The following is an 18,049-nucleotide window of genomic DNA, read 5'->3' on the forward strand; positions in this document are numbered from 1 at the left end:
AACCTATGTATAATCTTCAATACAACTCTCTCTTGGATAGAGAGTCCGGAGAAGCTAAATAGAGGCCGGAGAAGCTTAGGATGGATACTCTTTTTCTTTTTTTTTCACTTATTTTTTTTCTTTTCATTTTTAATTCTTTCTGTACATTTTTATTTTCAATATTTCCTTTTTTTCTTTCACAATTGTAAAAGGTATGATCCTATTTTTGTGAATAAAGTATATTATTATTATTATTATTATTATTAAAATTAAATTTACGAAATACGGTGAGGCTACGGCGAGCATTTTATTGCCAATGTGATTCTGCCCTAAAAGTTATTAACGGAATGCCAAATTATAGGAAAAATAGATGAGATATTCTCTATTTTTAAGTATGAATTCCCAATTGCATTTCATGCAAAATTTGGCCTTTAAAACATTACTTCTCTCTTGCACTTGGAATGAATGATATAGCAAATATTCATGCATGAATATCTTATGAAGATTACTAAGTTAAACAGCCTTCTAACACAATTTTGCATCACAAAACACTGAATAACATTTTACACGTGTGATGACTATGAAAATTTTGAAAACTGCATGACAGCTGTAGCACAAAAATAAACATGGCGGATAGATCAGAATGAAGTTAGCTACAATTCCATTTCAAACCATAACGATAAAAATAGAGATTAGAACTTTAATGTGCTAAAGTTAATTTTTTAACACATTTTTCATTGGTATTTAAAACAATACTTTTAAGGCAATTTACAACAATTGTTCGAGACACCTGGACAGAGGCACCTTCCATGTGCATTTTCTGTGATGGAAAAGTTGGGTTGTTTTTTTTGTGGTTACATTTTCAAAGAGTTTTCCTGGAGTTTTGTGATGAAAAAAAGCTACGGTGGGGCTTTTGGAAAGTTCTTGGAATTTATCACGTTTTCCTCATCAATTTTCCATATATTTTCTTCTTTCTTTCAGATGGAACTTGAACCACGAATTGCAGTGTTACAAGATTTGCGTTTGCAATCTTTCGATTCCATACGATTTGCATCGTATCGCACAGCATCAAAGTTGCGACATATTCAAAAATCCACCAATTGTACGTAATTTGAGCATTCACTTTTTTTTGCCCTTGCCATATTGTATTGAAATTATTGATGAATTTGCTTCTCTTCATCGTTCAATAATGCAGTACACCTCGTGGATATCTATAATGTAATTGAGGCGTTTCGCGAAAATGGATTAAACACCCTTGAGCCACAGAGTGAAGTGAGTGTAGCTCGTCTGGAGACTCTCGTATCTTCACTCTATCACAATTTGAACAAGCGCCTTCCCACGGCTCAGCAAGTCCCGGTGGACTCTAAGGCGAGCCTACTACTCAACTGGCTCTTGGCCGCCTACACCACTGATAATTCGGGGAAAATCAAGGTTTTCTCCATTAAAGTGGCTCTGGCAACTATGTGTGCTGGAAAGTTGGTGGATAAATTGCGATGTGAGTAGATTAACCTTCATATACCATGATAATGCGTAACGAATGCTTTCGCATGTAGCACTGATTTGAAAACAATTGATAGAGTTGAACTAAAGGGTGTTCGATAGAAATGATTGATTTTGATTAATAAACTTGATACGATAATAAATTCACACGGTTTCTTTAATGAGCAAGAAAAGTCCAAAAATCTTTCAAGTGCAAATTTATTCTTTTTTTTTTTAGCTTTTTTCAAATTCTAGTATATCCAAACATTCTTATAAAAAATAAATTAAAAAGAGATTGAATGAACTTGGGATACTTAAAACAGATTAGGCATTAGGCTCATATTTGGAACAGTTATTTGTAAAATCAAAATTCACATCTCTTTTTTTCTCAAACTCGCGATCGAAATTGGATTAAGTAAATTTGTGACATTCAAAAGAAGATGAAGAAGAAGAAGAAAAGTGCAAAAAAGTGGAACAGACATATATTAAACTTTTGAGAAAAAAAAGGATGTAGGGTAAATGTCCTAATTCAAAACCATTTCCAGACGCTTTAACTTTGACAGAAGATTCAACACATTAAGCTCATTTTTTTCTGAAGACAATTACATAAATTTGCTCCTTGACTCTTCTAGAATGCTACTGTTTAGTGAAAATTTTTTAAATATAATTTGAAAACTTCTTAAATACAAGAAAAATACGCGAGCGTAAGATGCTTCAATTGGAAAGATATTAATCCAAATGGAGACAAGGGAAAGTTTCTAATTGGAGACAAACAGGGTATAAGTGAAACCGCGACGAAAGGTTTCCAAAACCTTGTTGAGTTGCTCCTCATTGCAGGATTTGTTTTTATTCCTAGTCTTTTCTCCTTTCTCATCTAAAACAATAAAAAAATCTCTCCAAAAAATCATATTTCTGGGGTTTCCTATTGAAGCATTTGCAAACACTTCAGAAAAACCCTTTTTGTTCATGAAATAGGTAATTATTTCATTTGAAAACTTCACGTACCGTTAACAATAAAAATTAGCACTTAATTTAACTAAAATTAGCCAGAAATATGACATAAATATTAAACAAAATGAATAAACAACAATCACCTTATTGTGTGTTTCATTGGAAAACATGGTCGAACTATAAAAAATTCGATTGTGAAAAGGTACACTTTTAATTTTTCTGAGAAATTAACAAGTTAAAATTTGTGAATATGAATAGATTTTCGCTTTATTTGGAGCAAAATTAACTAAATAATGAAACTGAAGTATAGAAAATATATAAATATAGTAATTTAGTAGTGTATTTATCATGAAAACAATGACGTTTCCATTTGGAGTAGCGAAAAATTTCCATTTGGAGCAGGTTTTGAATTAGCTTAATTTACCCTAATTATTTTTTATCCGGAAATCAATTGTATTACTCCAAAGCCATACGTAAAAATACGGTAAAGATACGAAAATCCTATCGAATCAAGTTTAATAACAATTTTTCAAATCAAAAGTTAAAAAGCGCTATTTAGAGGACATTTTTTTTATTGATTAGTTTTTGTTTTTGAAAATGTCTTAGTATTTATGACAAATTTGAACCGGTTGCGATCGGTAATGAACTTTTGTACGAAAATCAATTGTATTACAGGGACTTCCGCTTAGAAAGAAATTTTCGGGACCGTAGAAAAGCCCGCGTCACCAAAGTGACATCGAAAATTTGCATACCCACAGGAGATATCTTTGTAAAAAGATAAAGAAACGTCGTGATGTATGCAAACCATAGGGGGAAGTGGGACACCTTTGAAACTGGGGCACCTTTGAAATTGCGACTTTTCACCTATTTCTAAACAAAATTGAGCCATATCGTGATGTCATTTAGCTGGACAAACAGATTGACAAGCTAAATTATATCACGATAAGGCTCAATTTTATTTAAAAATACTTGAAAAATCCCAATTTCAAAAGTGCCCCACTTTCAAAGGTGCCCCACTTCCCCCTATTCGGTGCCAATTTTTCGGCCTATTTGCAGCGTCAATTTTATGGGCAATTCAAAAATTATTTTATGAAATGAACACCTAATACTAGGCAATTCATAAAATCCTTTCAATCCGGGCTCACTTAAGCCGGAACTCCCTGTACTTCTAAACTAATTTAGGCGAATTTCAGAACGATTTATAAATCGGTTCAAATCGATATAACTTTTTTTAAACCGGACATTTTGCGGTATTCTCGAACTTATGAATATAATTAATTTTCTCCATGAGTTGTACCTCTAAAGAACTTTATTCATCTAGGCAAAAATAACAGGAAGCTACTTTTGATATATAAACCAAATCACGAGTTCAAGTATTTCACATTCGCACCCCTTTTTATTTTTCTGGATAAGATTGGTCTCTTGCAATTTTAAATAAAGGATACATTTTTGAAATAAGGGTGGATTGCGCCCCAATTTTAATAAAATAACAAAATTGAATAATTTTTCTGCTACTTTATTTCAAACTAATTACGCAAGCAAATAAAATGAGTGGAAGTTTTAGCTATTTTTGTGATTAATATTACTTTTGAAAACTCCTAGGACAAAAAATCTCGAACTTATAAAAAATAGACTTGGTCTTCTATTATGTGTTATTTCTAAGGAGCAATGTGCAATCAAGGATTTTTAAGGTCAAAAGTCAAAAGGACTCTAGAGAGTCTATTCCTCATTTAATTTGCGCAGGTGTGGACTCATTTCAAAGGTCTTGGAATTCCGGACACTTTAGAATCGGTTCAGCCCGATTACGAATTGGCGATGAATCAGTTCTGAACCAAGGGGTAACTCATTTCCATTTTTTCTGTCAAGGGTTTCTGGTTTCTCGGGTTTCGCGATGCAATTTTTGGGTTTCTCGGGTTTCGAGATGCAATTTTTGGGTTTCTCGATGCAATTTTTGGGTTTCTCGAGTTTCGCGATGCAATTCTTGGGTTTCTCGGGTTTCGCGAAGCGTTTCTCTGACAATTGACGAGGGTTTCTCAATATGAGTTACCTCTTGTTCTTAACCGATAACTAAATATTTCTTAATCTCAAAATTGATAAGGGAATCCGGAAAATGTAAATTCCTTGTAAAAATAAGGATTTACGCAATAGAACTTTTCTTTGTCAATTATTCATTTTCATTAATTAGTAATTAGCATGAACAAAAAATGTTTTATTAAGATCATTTGTATGCTGTTTTTTCCAAGAACTAGGTATACTTTTAAAATTTTCTTTATCTTCAAAAAATTAATGGTTCATTTCATTTAATTTAACGAGCAATATAGTTTTTTTGCCAAATCTTTTTCCGTCAAATTTACAAAGTTTTTAAGAAGATCTTTAAATGTTTCTTATGTGGCAGATGTCTTCTCCCAAATCTCCGATGGGATGGGACACTTGCTGCATTTCAAACTGGGTGAGTACTTAAAGGAAGTTCTCACTCTAACAGCCGCTGTCTATGAGTCCCCAACATTTCATTATACGGAAAATCTCGAGACGGAGCTCTTTCCGCTGGATTCCAAAGTTACCGTCAATGACTTCATGGTGGCCCTGATGTCAGAACCGGGTCCGCCGTGTCTCGTGTGGTTGCCACTGTTGCATCGGATGGCCAGTGTGGAAAATGTTGTACATCCCACAATCTGTTCCGTATGCCACAGAGAGAATTTTACTGGGTTTCGCTACCGTTGTCAGAAATGCCATGCGTATCAACTGTGTCAGGATTGCTTCTGGCACGGACGTGTCTCCCTCAGTCATCTGACTGACCACGAAGTCAAGGAATATTCCACCTACAAGTCACCCAGCAAACAAATTGGTCATTCGTTGCGCAAGAGTTTTCGCTGTGTACCCGATAAGCCGACTCAGGCTCTACCACGATTCCCAGAACAGCCAGAGAAGACTCTAAATCTCTCTCATATCGTGCCACCGTCGCCATTGCCGTCCCACAATGGCTTTAGCGATGCTGGAGCGATGGCTGGACTCTTTGAGCGGAGTAGCACGCTGGATTCGAGGGCCACGGGTTGCTCTATGGAGAGTGCTGGGACGTCGCTGAACAGGGCGGCTGTGATGTCAAATGATGAGGAGCACAGACTGATTGCACGCTATGCAGCCCGATTGGCGCAGGAAAATCGCACCCCAAATGCTCCTCCGTCTGAGAATGTCAATGTGGATGGGGCACGTCAGCAGAGGGAGCTTATTGCTCAGCTGGAGGCCAAGAATAAGGAGATTATGCGAGAAATTGCTCGACTGAGGTGAGTTCTTGCAAACTTTATATACGTTCACTGAGAAAAAGGGTGCGATTAGCTTTTTTTCCTCAGAGCTTTAACTCTTTTTTAGGTGTAAAAATATATCAACATTTTTAATGTTAATTTTACTCCTTTTTAAGCGTAAAATTAACAGAAAAAAGGGTAACTTTAACCCCCAATACACCTAAAAAGGGTGATATTTACACCGATTTCGGATCAATACTGCAAAGTAAAATTAACATTTTCATTGAGAAAAAACAGGGTGCGATTAACTTTTTTCCTCATAACTTTAACACTTTTTAGGTGTAAAAATATATCAACATTTTTTAATGTTAATTTTACACCTTTTGAAGGGTAAAAATAACATGAAAAAGGGTAACTTTAACCCCCAATACACCTGAAAAGGGTAATATTTACACCGATTTCGGATCAATAATGCAGAGATCAATAATTAACATTTCCAGAATGTTATTTTAACTTTTTCGGATTTCTCTCAGTGTTTAGAAAATAATATTATCTCTCAAATTTGATAAATACCGGCTCCTTTCATCCTAAAGGACAATATTTCTATAATTTGAAAGTCTGAAAATGGAAGGATGGCAAGAATTATCATAATCCGGTAAGGGGCATATCATATAGAAAATTCCTTGCCAATTGTCCAAGAAATGTTTCGCGAATCCCGAATGAAAAAAAAAACAAAAAAATGCAAGAATTTTTTGAAGAAACCCTTAAGAATTATCAAACCAAGAAAACTTTCACAAGGTTCTACGAACACTAGCAATCTAACAATTTGTTTCAAGAAACCCTGGATAAGTTTCGGTAAACGCGAAAAACGCAAGGACTGTATCGTAAAATCCATAAAAACCAATCATCTTTGTTAGATCTCTAAAAAAAATCATTAAATATAAGAAACCATCAAAATGGTTTCAAGAAACCCAAAAAATTTTCAGAGCAACTCTAAACGATCCCGAGAAACCTTTTAAAAAAAAACGAAACTTGGGAAACTAGAGATTGTTTCGTAAGGTCCAGGAAAATAAAAAAAAAACGTTGCAAAAAGCCCTTAAAAAGTTTTACGAAACCTTAGAAGCTTAATAACAATAATAATAATTATTATAATGGTAGAACAACTGGAACAATGTTCCGTAGAGGAACAAGGCCTTCTTGCAAGCGAGATTTTTAGGGCATTACATTATTATTTTTTCTTATACAAAGATGGGATAGTCAGTCCCTTGGCCCTGTGGAATCAAGTGCAGTAAATTGTTGGTGTTTTTCGAGGAGTAGGGGGAGGCTTTGAACTTTCGCATACTAAAATGATGTTCAAGTTCAGTGATTTTTTCTGACTACCATGCAAACCGTATGGATTCTCCAACTATGCCAAAAAAATGTCTTACTTATAAGGTTCATAATCCCACCAAACATAATCCCAGGAAATCCTTAGATTTTCCTCCAGAGGAAAATGAAAATTTAATGGCGATTTATCCGATAGATGAATCAAGTTTCTATTATCGCACACGATTCACGCCATCATTGAACATCCCATTTTCACCGTAAATTTTGCACCGGACACTAAAAGTTGCACATCATTGTTTAAAGGGAACTCTAATCTACTTGATTAACCCATTTTTATAAGGAATAAAACATTTTAATATCACTTTTTTGGAACTTTTCTGAGAGATGTTTTATTGACATTAAAAACCATTTTTTTGCTTGATTCTACGAGAATTTCACTCCGGAAACGGTTAAATCTGATGAATACTTTCTTGAAAAGTCCAAATATCACCAAATTTACACGAATCAATAAGTTTTTAAAGCTAAAAATTGACTAAAACTCTGCAAGCGAGAAGACTACACAAGATTCCACCATTCCTCCACGGAGCCGGATATGCACAAAAACGTTTGAATGTGCATCATTGAAGATTTCTCTGTTCCTGCAGCTGCAGGAATCGGGATTTAGCACAGATATTGAGCTTCAGCAGGTGAACAAGCTAAAATTTTCACAAAACATCTTCTTACGGACAGTTTCTTTTCTTTGTCATGCAAAACAACACAATAGTGAGGTTATGTCAAAGATTGTCAAAAACCAGTTGTAAACTGTATGAGCTTATTACAGATGTGATTCTTTCATTGCACATTCAGTTTGTGCAAGCTTGAAAAATATTTTTATATCAAAGAAATGCAAAATTGCTTAATAATTACTCAACTGCAACCTATTTGAGTCAAATTACTTCTTGTTTATCAATTTTACGATTTTTAAGTTTTCCTTTTTAGTGATGGATCAAATCGGTAGATTACAATAGATGTGAATATGAGGGATCGTATCTAAAATGAAGTTTCCTGGAAAATATCTGAAAGAAGCAGTCTTCTATTTGCGATCGATGAATCTGAGTCAAGTTTGTGAATTTTGTTCCACCCACAAAAAGTGTCTGTTCAGCCTAAAAGATTTTTACTTAAATCTGATTCCTAATAACCCTTCTACCCTCTGTGATAGTAGTTTTTCAGAAAAGTGATATTAATTCTGCACAATCGTATGAAATATTGCACAGCAAAATTACAGTTTTTGACCTGTTTTTATTTTTTGCTTCCTGAAACTAGGAAAAAAGGATTAGACTCTCAATTTTTTCAGGAAAGATGGGATTTAAGGTTAGCTATTACAATATAAAGCCATATGTCAGATTCATAAAGGAATATGGGAGAAATATGAAGTGTCCGAAGGTAGCGTATATGCGAACGATCAAAGCCTCCCCCTAATTTAAAAGTATTATCAGATTTCATAAGTGTCAGGCGATGGGGCAGCCAGGAAATACTCCAGAAATCATAAAAAGCTTCATGAAACACTTTTTTTTCAAGAAGTACGAGAAGAAGTTTCTAAAAACACGAATAACCCTAGGATGGTTTCCGAGAACACCTCAAAGAATATCGCGACAACACCTAAAAGAAATTCACTTCAAAACCTTCAAAACGTTTCAGAACACTATATTAACCCACAAAGTTTAACTTTGAAACATTTATAAGAAACCCAAGAAATTAACTAAAATACCAGAGAAACCACCAAAAAAAATTTTGCAATAAGCCTTAAAGAAGTTTTGCGAAACCTCTAGAACCTGAGGAAAACAGGCAATTTTCTGAAAAAACTCAAGAAATATATTAAGAAGTGTTCCAATAAATTATGAAAACGTTTCGATTACACTGAAAAAAAGTTTTGACATTTTAACAAGAGAAATTTGTTGAAAGGATGTTCTCCTATAAAGGCCTCTACACATTGGGATAAATTTTCTTCAAAAATATATTTTTTGAAAGAAATTGTCCGTACTGCTGTAAGTTGAAACGCCAAAATTCTGTGAAAAATGCAATTTCTGACAAAAGTTATTCCGGTTATTCCTGATGTGTGGCCTCTACACACTGACTGGAAGATATTTTCGTCAAAAACGGTTTTTTTTTAAAGAAATTGCCTAAAATGGTAGATGGAAACGTCAAAATTCTGCCAAAAATGCAATTTTTGGCGAAAATGGCTTCCAAGGTGTAGACGCCTTAAGGTGTATTACCTACACATATTATGAGAAATTTCTAGAAAAATTTACTTCAAGAAATGTTCTTCAAAAAGATGCCCACACATTGGTGAAAATTTTTGACAAAAAGATAGGTTTTATCCAATTCAAGGTAATTTTCATCAAACATTTTTGTAAGAAATTATTCGCTGCACATTGAAACTAAATTCTACAAAGTAATTTTTGACAGAATTTTTGAAGGAAACCATCACTATTCGGGATTTCTTTCATGAAAATTTGTTGTTTCTGAGACTTTTGCAGAAACATTTATAGAGACAGAGTGGACAGCTCCTGCTCCACTCGGGACGATGCTCCTGGATGTAAGTTCACTTTTTCGGGTAGTTTCTGGATTCGCGCATTCCGAAAAGTCAATTAAGATGCCAAAGAGTCTGTCAATTTCCTGCTTCCATAGAGTTCGAATCCACTGACTATCACTATACTGTAGCACTCTTTAAGAATATTACAGTTACAGATGGATTAACTTCCGTCAATTTCTGAAGAAAAATCAGAGGAAATGTTCCTTCAAAGCTGGGTAGGATATCCCCAGAAACGATATTTTCAGAAAAACACTCTTCCTTTGCATTTTTGGAAAATTTTCCACATAAAATTCACTAAATACTATCCCAAAGAACTTCCATAAAGACTTTTCTTATTCTTCCCAGTAGTGATGCAAGAAATTTTCATGAAAAACAATCCCAAGAGTAATGGCCTCTACACCTACACACTAGGAGAAATTTCTTTAAAAAATGCCCTTTTAAAGAAAATTTCCTCCATCTGTGTAGACAGAAACGTCAGATTTTTTTTAAAAAGGCAATTTTTGACGAAAATTGCTTCTAGTGTGTAGACATTATAAGAGACTTGGGAATGGTTAGCGATCTGTCAAAAAATTTTGAGGGAAAACAAACACATTTGGAAGTATTTTTCTTCAAAAATAGGAATTTGTTTTTCAAAAATTTTTGAAATTAATTTCCATGAAATATGCTCCAATGTGTAGATACAGTAGACTCTCGCTAATTCGGCTCTTTTAAGATCGGGCTACGTTATAATTTGGACGGCAGTTAAATTCAAAAAAGTTTGTTGTCATTTTTCAAGGTCGATTATGATTATCAAATGAAGCAAATATGCTCAAATTTGTCATGATTTGTTTTAGCTTTGATGTGATTTTGCATTATTAAGAGGTTTTCATGAAATTTATAATAGCAATGAGCATATAAACTCAATATGAGTATTCAGATGAACAAAAAATCGTTGCATTTCAAACAGTTTGCTGCCCGAATTTCTCTCTAATTCAGTTGACATTTCGGTCCCAAATGCCCGAATTTGGGAGAGTCTACTGTACCTTGAAAATTCAAGATTTTTTTTTTCAAATCGGTTGCCGCCCACTGGATTTTAATAAAGATTGTCAAAAGGATGTTTTTCCGTATAAAATATGACAAAAAGTTTTGCAAATTGGAAAGCAACATCCTTTTGACAAAATTTTGACGAGATTTTGGTGGCCGCTGTCTTTTTCTGTCAGTTTTCCGAGAATCATTAGAACATCAATAGTTTGGCAGAAACTTTGAAATTATACACGAAACCCAAAAAAATTGCTGACATTTTTGACAAATCAAAAAAAATCGCGCAATGGAAAATTTGATGAGAGGCCTTCCAAAATTATTTTAAAAAAAAAATAGAAGAAAATTTCAGTTTTTAGAAACAAGACACCTTTCCCCTTGTCAATGAGATATAAAATGAATCACCCCTTGTTCATTTATTAATCGAACTAGAGGCTAAACGGTAAATGGTATCGACGATATCGACCATAAAATAAATCTATTTTAGAAATAGTGTTACGTTCTCAATAAAATTGACTTGTTTCTCTCCTAAAATTTTTACAAATTACATTTTCTCGTATGGAGTTACGAAGATTTAATGAATAATCAATGCTCTCAATAAAAATTGAATCAGTCTGCAACCGCCAAAATGATTGCTGATAAACAATTCAGAAGAGATGTATATGTAGCAAATTTGGCATTTCTCTGTGAATAATTAATTTGGCATTGATACTGGAAATTCAGACGGCAGCAAGAGGCAGAGCAGATGAATCAGGAGAGTCCGGCACTGATGAATGAACTGAGGGCACTGAGGCAGAGAAAGGGCGAACTTGAGGGTCATTTAGGTGCTCTCCAGGACTCACGGCGTCAATTGATGGCCCAACTGGAGGGATTGATGCGTATGCTGAAGAATCATCAAACTTCCAGTCCTCGGTCTACGCCAAACTCCAGTCCACGTTCAGGAAAGAGCCCTCCTCTGCCACAAGGTGCGCTTGCTTTTTATCATCAATTTTTAGGGCAGAGTCCCTAATAAATTGACCACTTTTGTAGGTCCTCAGAATACCATCACGAGGAATACGGCACACCAGACGCAAATGACTGGTATTCCCGGAAACAATTTGAATGATAATATGCCGCAATTGGGTGGAGATGGAAGATCAAACTTTGCTGCAGCTCCACCATCAAGTAAGTTCTATCCTATTTTCTTCATTGTTTACACATATTTTAATGTTGAATTGTAGTTAAACTGGAGACGAGAAATTCAATATCTAAATTCTTTGTCTTTTTGTTGAACAGAGTAATTAAATAAAAATTTCAAGGGGCATATTGACATATTAAATTTCTTATGCATATTGATCCGATTCTTTGGATGTTTGTGCTTAACAAACAAAGCTTGAATGAAAAAAACAACATTTAAAATTTAAATATGTTCATTTGTTTTGCTTGGAAACAACTTGAAAGAGTTATATGTATTTTTTCGTAAGCTTACAAATTAATAATAAGCTTGCGTTTGCTTAAAATGAATAAAAATGACTTTACTGGCTTGTTAGACATTTTGAGCTCTCCGCAAAACTGGAAATTATTCAGTTTGGAATAAAAATGAATTTATGGTGATTTTTTTTAAAGAAATGTTGAATGAAATCTAAAAATAAAATTTCTAAGGCGCAAATTTCGCTTTAGAAAAGGTTTTAGGGATTCTATAAAGGTTTCCATACTGCCAAAAATAATCAAAATCGGTTTAGCATGAAATTTTTGGCGAACTTTTGAAAGAAACTGCAGGAAAGCTTTTAAGACTCGGAAAGAACATTTTCCATCCAATTTTTGATCAATTTCCCGGTACTTTTTCAAGGAAAAGTCTTCCTGGTGTCTTTAGAAAACTTTCTGACTATGAAACCCATTAAACCCACGGGCTTCATCAAGATCAGATATTTAAACACTTAAGAACATTTCCTTGATCAGAAATTTCATAATTTGAAATTCGTAAAGAAAACCCAATTAGGGAAAATTAAGCTAATTCAAAACCTGCTCTAAATGGAAATTTTTAACTACTCCAAATGGAAACGTCATTGTTTTCATGACAAATACAGTACTAAATTATTATATTTACATATTTTCTATACCTCACTTTCATTATTTAGTTAATTTTGCTCCAAATAAAGCGAAAACCCAATCATATTCACAAATTTTAATTTGTTAATTTCTCAGAAAAATTAAAAGTGTACCTTTTCACTATCGAATTTTTCATCGATCGACCATGTTTTCCAATGAAAAACACAATGAGGTGACTGTTGTTTATTCGTTTTGTTTAACATTTATGTCATATTTCTGGCTAATTTTAGTTAAATTAAGTGCTAATCTTTATTGTTAAAGGTACGTGAAGTTTTTAAATGAAATAATTACCTATTTCGTGAACAAAAAGGGTTTTTCTGAAGTGTCTGCAAATGCTTCAATAGGAAACCCCGGAAATATGATTTTTTTGGAGAGATTTTCTTATTGTTTTAGATGGGAAAGGAGAAAAGACCATGAATAAGAATAAATTCTGCGCTCAAGAGCAACTCAACAAGGTTTTGGAAGCCTTTTGTCGCGGTTCCACTTATACATTGTTTGTCTCCAATTAGAAAATTTTCCTTATCTCCATTTGGATTAATTTGTTTCCAATAGTATCATTTTACACTCGCGTATTTTTCTTGTATTTAAGAAGTTTTCAAATTATATTTAAAGTATTTCCACTAAACAGTAGCATTCTAGAAGAGTCGAGGAGCAAATTTATGCAATTCTCTTCAGAAAAACATTGAACTTAATGTGTTGAACCTTCTGTCAAAGTTAAAGCGTCTGGAAATGGTTTTGAATTAGGACATTTACCCTACTGTGTAAATGTTTTCGTCTTTACAAATTGATATCATTTTGGATTCCTTTTCCTTAAAAAATACTTATAATCAGTCTTTGAAAAACTAGTGGAAAGATTTATCAGCTATTCGAACCACTTAAAATCATCAAAATCGGATTAAAATATTTAAAGAGAGAGCAGTTATATAATCCACTTTTTTTTCAATTTATAACACGACTAGAGGCTAAACAGTAAGAGATCAACTTCCGGTCTTCGCTTGGGTCTTCGACGACCCCCATAAGTCAACATTAACTATATAACAGTCTGTTTTTCTTTTTTCCTCCACCTCTGCCTTCAACTCCAAAACCATGTTTTTTGGTTTATTTCGAAAATGGCTTCTACGATTTCTTTCATTTTCGAAATTTTTCGTGGCAAAAATAATAGGACCACCTCTGATAAACCTACTTTTTTAACTCTTGTAATTTTTTATTCGAGTGCGTTGAAATAATTTTGATGTAGAAATGTTCAAGTGATATCCGTACGTCGAACAAGTGTTGTTTTGACCATTAGAGATCTCTATTTTGATATATAGTACATGAATAGTGATAATGTATTCGGACAATAAAATAGGACCACTGTAATAAACTCAAATTTATTTCAAGCATCTAAAAAATAACAAAATTTTAGTGTAATGTCAATAATCATTTAATATCTTGACAATTAATTTTCCAAGTTTCGATAGAGAAAAACTATGAGAATTTGGAGAAAATATAGAACTTTCTTTTTAGAGGCTCTAATAGATTTTTGAGACTACGAAAGCATATGGAATGATCGTGAATATCTTTGCTGACTACATTAAATAACGAAAATCAATAATCCATAACACAATATAGTATTTACATAAACATATGACTCGGAATTTTGGTTGCCACCGGTTCCACAGGCCAGAAAACAACAACAATTCAGAATGGTTTAATGTGTCGAAATCAGTCTAGCACGTCATCCATCGTAAGGTATTCTATAGGAAAATTTGGTTAAAAAGGTCCTCAGATAAGTCCTGACTGAGTTAGAAATAGATTTTAAACAACAGGGTTACTCGATTACGGATTTATACAAGGTGTAACTTATATTGAGAAACCCTCGTCAATTGTGCGAGAAACGCTTCGCGATACCCGAGAAACCCAATTTCTGCATCGCGAAACCCACTTTTTGCATCGCGAAACCCGAGAAACCCAAGAATTGCATCGCGAAACCCGAGAAACCCAAAAATTGCATCTAGAAACCCGAGGAACCCAATGTCTGCATCGCGAAACCCGAGAAACCCAAAAATTGCATCGCGAAACCCGAGGAACCCAATGTCTGCATCGCGAAACCCGAGAAACCCAAAAATTGCATCTCGAAACATGAGAAACTCAATTTCTGCATCGCGAAACCTGAGGAACCCAATGTCTGCATCGCGAAACCCGAGAAACCCAAAAATTGCATCGCGAAACCCGAGAAACCCACTCTGTGCATCGCGAAACCCGAGAAACCCAAAAATTGCATCGCGAAACCCGAGGAAACTCACTTTTTGCATCGCGAGACCTGAGAAACCAAAAAATTGCATCTTGAAACCCAAGAAAGCCAATTTCTGAATCGCGAAACCAGAGAAACCCAAAAATTGCATCTCGAAACCCGAGTAACCCAATTTCTGCATCGCGAAACCCGAGAAACCCACGAATTGCATCGCGAAACCTGAGAAACCCAAAAATTGCATCTCGAAACCCGCGATACCCAAGAATTGCATCGCGAAAACTGAGAAACCCACTCCTTGCATCGCGAAACCCGAGAAACTCACTTTTTGCATCGCGAAACCCGAGAAACCCACGAATTGCATCGCGAGTCATGAGAAACCCAAAAATTGCATCTCGAAACCCAAGAAAGCCAATTTCTGCATCGCGAAATCCGAGAAACCCACTCTTTGCATCTCGAAACCCAAGAAAGCCAATTTCTGCTACGCGAAACCAGAGAAACCCAAAAATTGCATCGCGAAACCCGAGAAACCCAAGAATTGCATCTCGAAACCCAAGAAAGCCAATTTCTGCTACGCGAAACCAGAGAAACCCAAAAATTGCATCGCGAAACCCGAGAAACCCAAGAATTGCATCTCGAAACCCAAGAAAGCCAATTTCTGCTACGCGAAACCAGAGAAACCCAAAAATTGCATCGCGAAACCCGAGAAACCCAAGAATTGCATCTCGAAACCCAAGAAAGCCAATTTCTGCTACGCGAAACCCGAGAAACCCAAAAATTGCATCGCGAAACCCGAGAAACCCAAAAATTGCATCGCGAAACCCGAGAAACCAGAAACCCTTTTCAGAAAAAATGGGAATGAGTTACCCCTTGGATTTATAGCATCTGAGTCAGAATTCCAGCACACCGCAAACCTGGGACGCTTTGCCATCCCTTTTCGGATATGCTTTAGAAAATTACTTAGGATGATATTCATTCATATACGAAAATACCGTTAAATCATTGCTAAAAACGATTTTTCAAGGTCAACTGTTTGAAAGGCTCTAGAGAGCACATTCTCAACAGAATTGTATCGATTTTGAGTTCATTCGAAAGGTCTTGGAATTTTTGAGAAGTCTGAATAGTTAATGAAACGTTAAGTAATTTTTTTTCACGAAATCTGATTTTATTACTCCTGGTCCTAAGCTATTTTAGGTACGATGATACATCACAAAAATACTTTTGAGATGTAGTATCGAAGTGGACGCTTTGGCCCCTTTTTATATTTGCAACAATTAAACTGATAAAATTTTCAAAAGAATTCGAAGTTTGTTTCTTTTTTAGGTTAGATTAAATCTAACCTCACACTCTCGAATAACTTTTTTGGTAATTAGAAAATTATGTATACTTGGAATTTTGCAGATGGAACACCGCATCTTGGAACAGCCGGCAGGCCAATTCGTACGGATTTGCACTTTGCAGCTGATTCTGTAACTCATGCCATGTCATCTCTTGTTCGAGAATTGAATTCTGGTGAGTACATAATAGCTTTTGAGTCTCCTATCTTTGTTTTTCTTCACAAATATTTATGGATTTTACACGCCGTGATTTTATTTCTTTTCTTTTTTTGTGATAATAATTCTCTTGAATTTCTCAATATTTTTTCGGAATTTTTATAAATCATTGCATTTCTTTTTTTATTATTATTCTTTTGTCTATCTGAATGGACAATGCACAAACGATTTATATTGCATATTTTTTTTTTAATTTGGAGAAAAAATGTACTTATATTTTTTGTCTATTCAATCACTTGTGGATATTTCTTCAATTTATTTCTTTCACTATTAGAGGAATGTTAAATGTTTTTTCAGAAGGATCAGAAGATGAGACAACGAAAAATATTCAAAAATCTCTGGGTGAGTTTACTATCTTCCATTTATTTAATTTTTTTTTCTCCTTGAAATTGTCGCTCTGAGGTTATCTTTCTACTTCAATTAAATGTTTTTCTTTATGTTTTTATTTGTTCTATCGACTATTAGCGAGATTTTCTTTATCTATAAAAGTGAAATTTGGATTCTTTTTTTCCTTTCTAAAATGAGGTGATCAATTGTTCTTTTTTGTAGATTTCGATGACTCGCAGAATTATCAGGATTGGAGTGAGAAGGATAATTCAAATAGTCAGTGGCAGGAGCAATTTGCTCAGTGGAATATAAATACCCAAAAGTAGAGACAGAAAATAACGCCAAATCTTTTGAAAATCTATTCCTTTGATAAGTGCATTTTGCAAATCGGTTCTCTTTTTTTTTGTTCAATTTACCTTCGGAGAATCTCATCAGATGGATATTTGAGTGAGTGAAAGATAAAACATTCCCTTGCGGAAGAACGAAATCTCCCAATTTTGGTGATTTCCTTAAAAAAAAAGAATAACGTATACACTTCCGTTACTTAAGTTTTCTTGCAATGTATTTCCGCAAAGCACGCAATGTGCATCCAAGCGGTAGAATTGTATAGTTTTCCACATTGTTATTGTTAATAATTTTAATTGAGAAAATGAGAGTTTTAAATTATCTACTTAAAAAGTATTAAGTGTAGGGCCTAATATTATATATTTGCTGAGTACCTAAAATAGGAAGGAGCATCATTAATTCCTGCAAGAATTAGCAGTGAGTAGAGAGTAGTAGAAATGTCGAAGGACTCTTTTTTTTTAACTGCTGAGGTGTCCCAATCTAAAATAATTTAATAAACATGCAATTTAGCAAAACTTTCTTCCACAAAAAAGCAACTAAACCACGCACAAATCAAATCTTCCTGATTGTTTTATAAAAGGAAGAAGCTAGCTCGTAGAGAACCTACAATAATTACCATAAAATGCGAAAAGAAATTAGAACGAAATTTTATCATTAGGTATGATCGATGAATTATAAAAATTCTTCAAAAAGAAAAAAAAACTAATTCGAATCTTAGAGCTAAAAATTTATTTGTCAATTTAATTATTTATTCGAAGGGTAGCTAGATACGTTCCGCTTATGATTCATTCAAGTACTGCAATGACGATCTTTTACCGATTCGTCGATTTATAAAAATTGTGCAGTTTTGCCAATCCTTTTAAGAGATTATGCCGATTTACCGATCTTTTTAAAAAGCCTGTACCGATTCGCCGATTTGTAAAAATTGTTCTGTTGTCCCGAT

The 18,049-nt window shown here is 34.3% G+C and overlaps 1 protein-coding gene across 1 annotated transcript in view; it reads left to right on the forward strand.

Annotated features, from left to right (window-relative positions):
* Nucleotides 1-17,729, forward strand: part of LOC129803010 (dystrobrevin beta) — a 31,357-nt gene extending 13,628 nt beyond the window's left edge. Inside the window, exons 2-9 of the mRNA XM_055849295.1 lie at nt 961-1,081; nt 1,175-1,474; nt 4,805-5,690; nt 11,287-11,528; nt 11,593-11,727; nt 16,283-16,393; nt 16,732-16,776; nt 16,984-17,729. Coding sequence (XP_055705270.1) covers nt 961-1,081; nt 1,175-1,474; nt 4,805-5,690; nt 11,287-11,528; nt 11,593-11,727; nt 16,283-16,393; nt 16,732-16,776; nt 16,984-17,087 — 1,944 coding nt within the window. The 3' untranslated portion in view covers nt 17,088-17,729. The remainder of the gene's footprint in view (nt 1-960; nt 1,082-1,174; nt 1,475-4,804; nt 5,691-11,286; nt 11,529-11,592; nt 11,728-16,282; nt 16,394-16,731; nt 16,777-16,983) is intronic.
* The last annotated feature ends 320 nt before the right edge of the window (nt 17,730-18,049 follow it).

Source organism: Phlebotomus papatasi, chromosome 2 (assembly GCF_024763615.1).
Source record: "Phlebotomus papatasi isolate M1 chromosome 2, Ppap_2.1, whole genome shotgun sequence".
Classification (NCBI taxonomy): Eukaryota; Metazoa; Arthropoda; class Insecta; order Diptera; family Psychodidae; genus Phlebotomus; species Phlebotomus papatasi.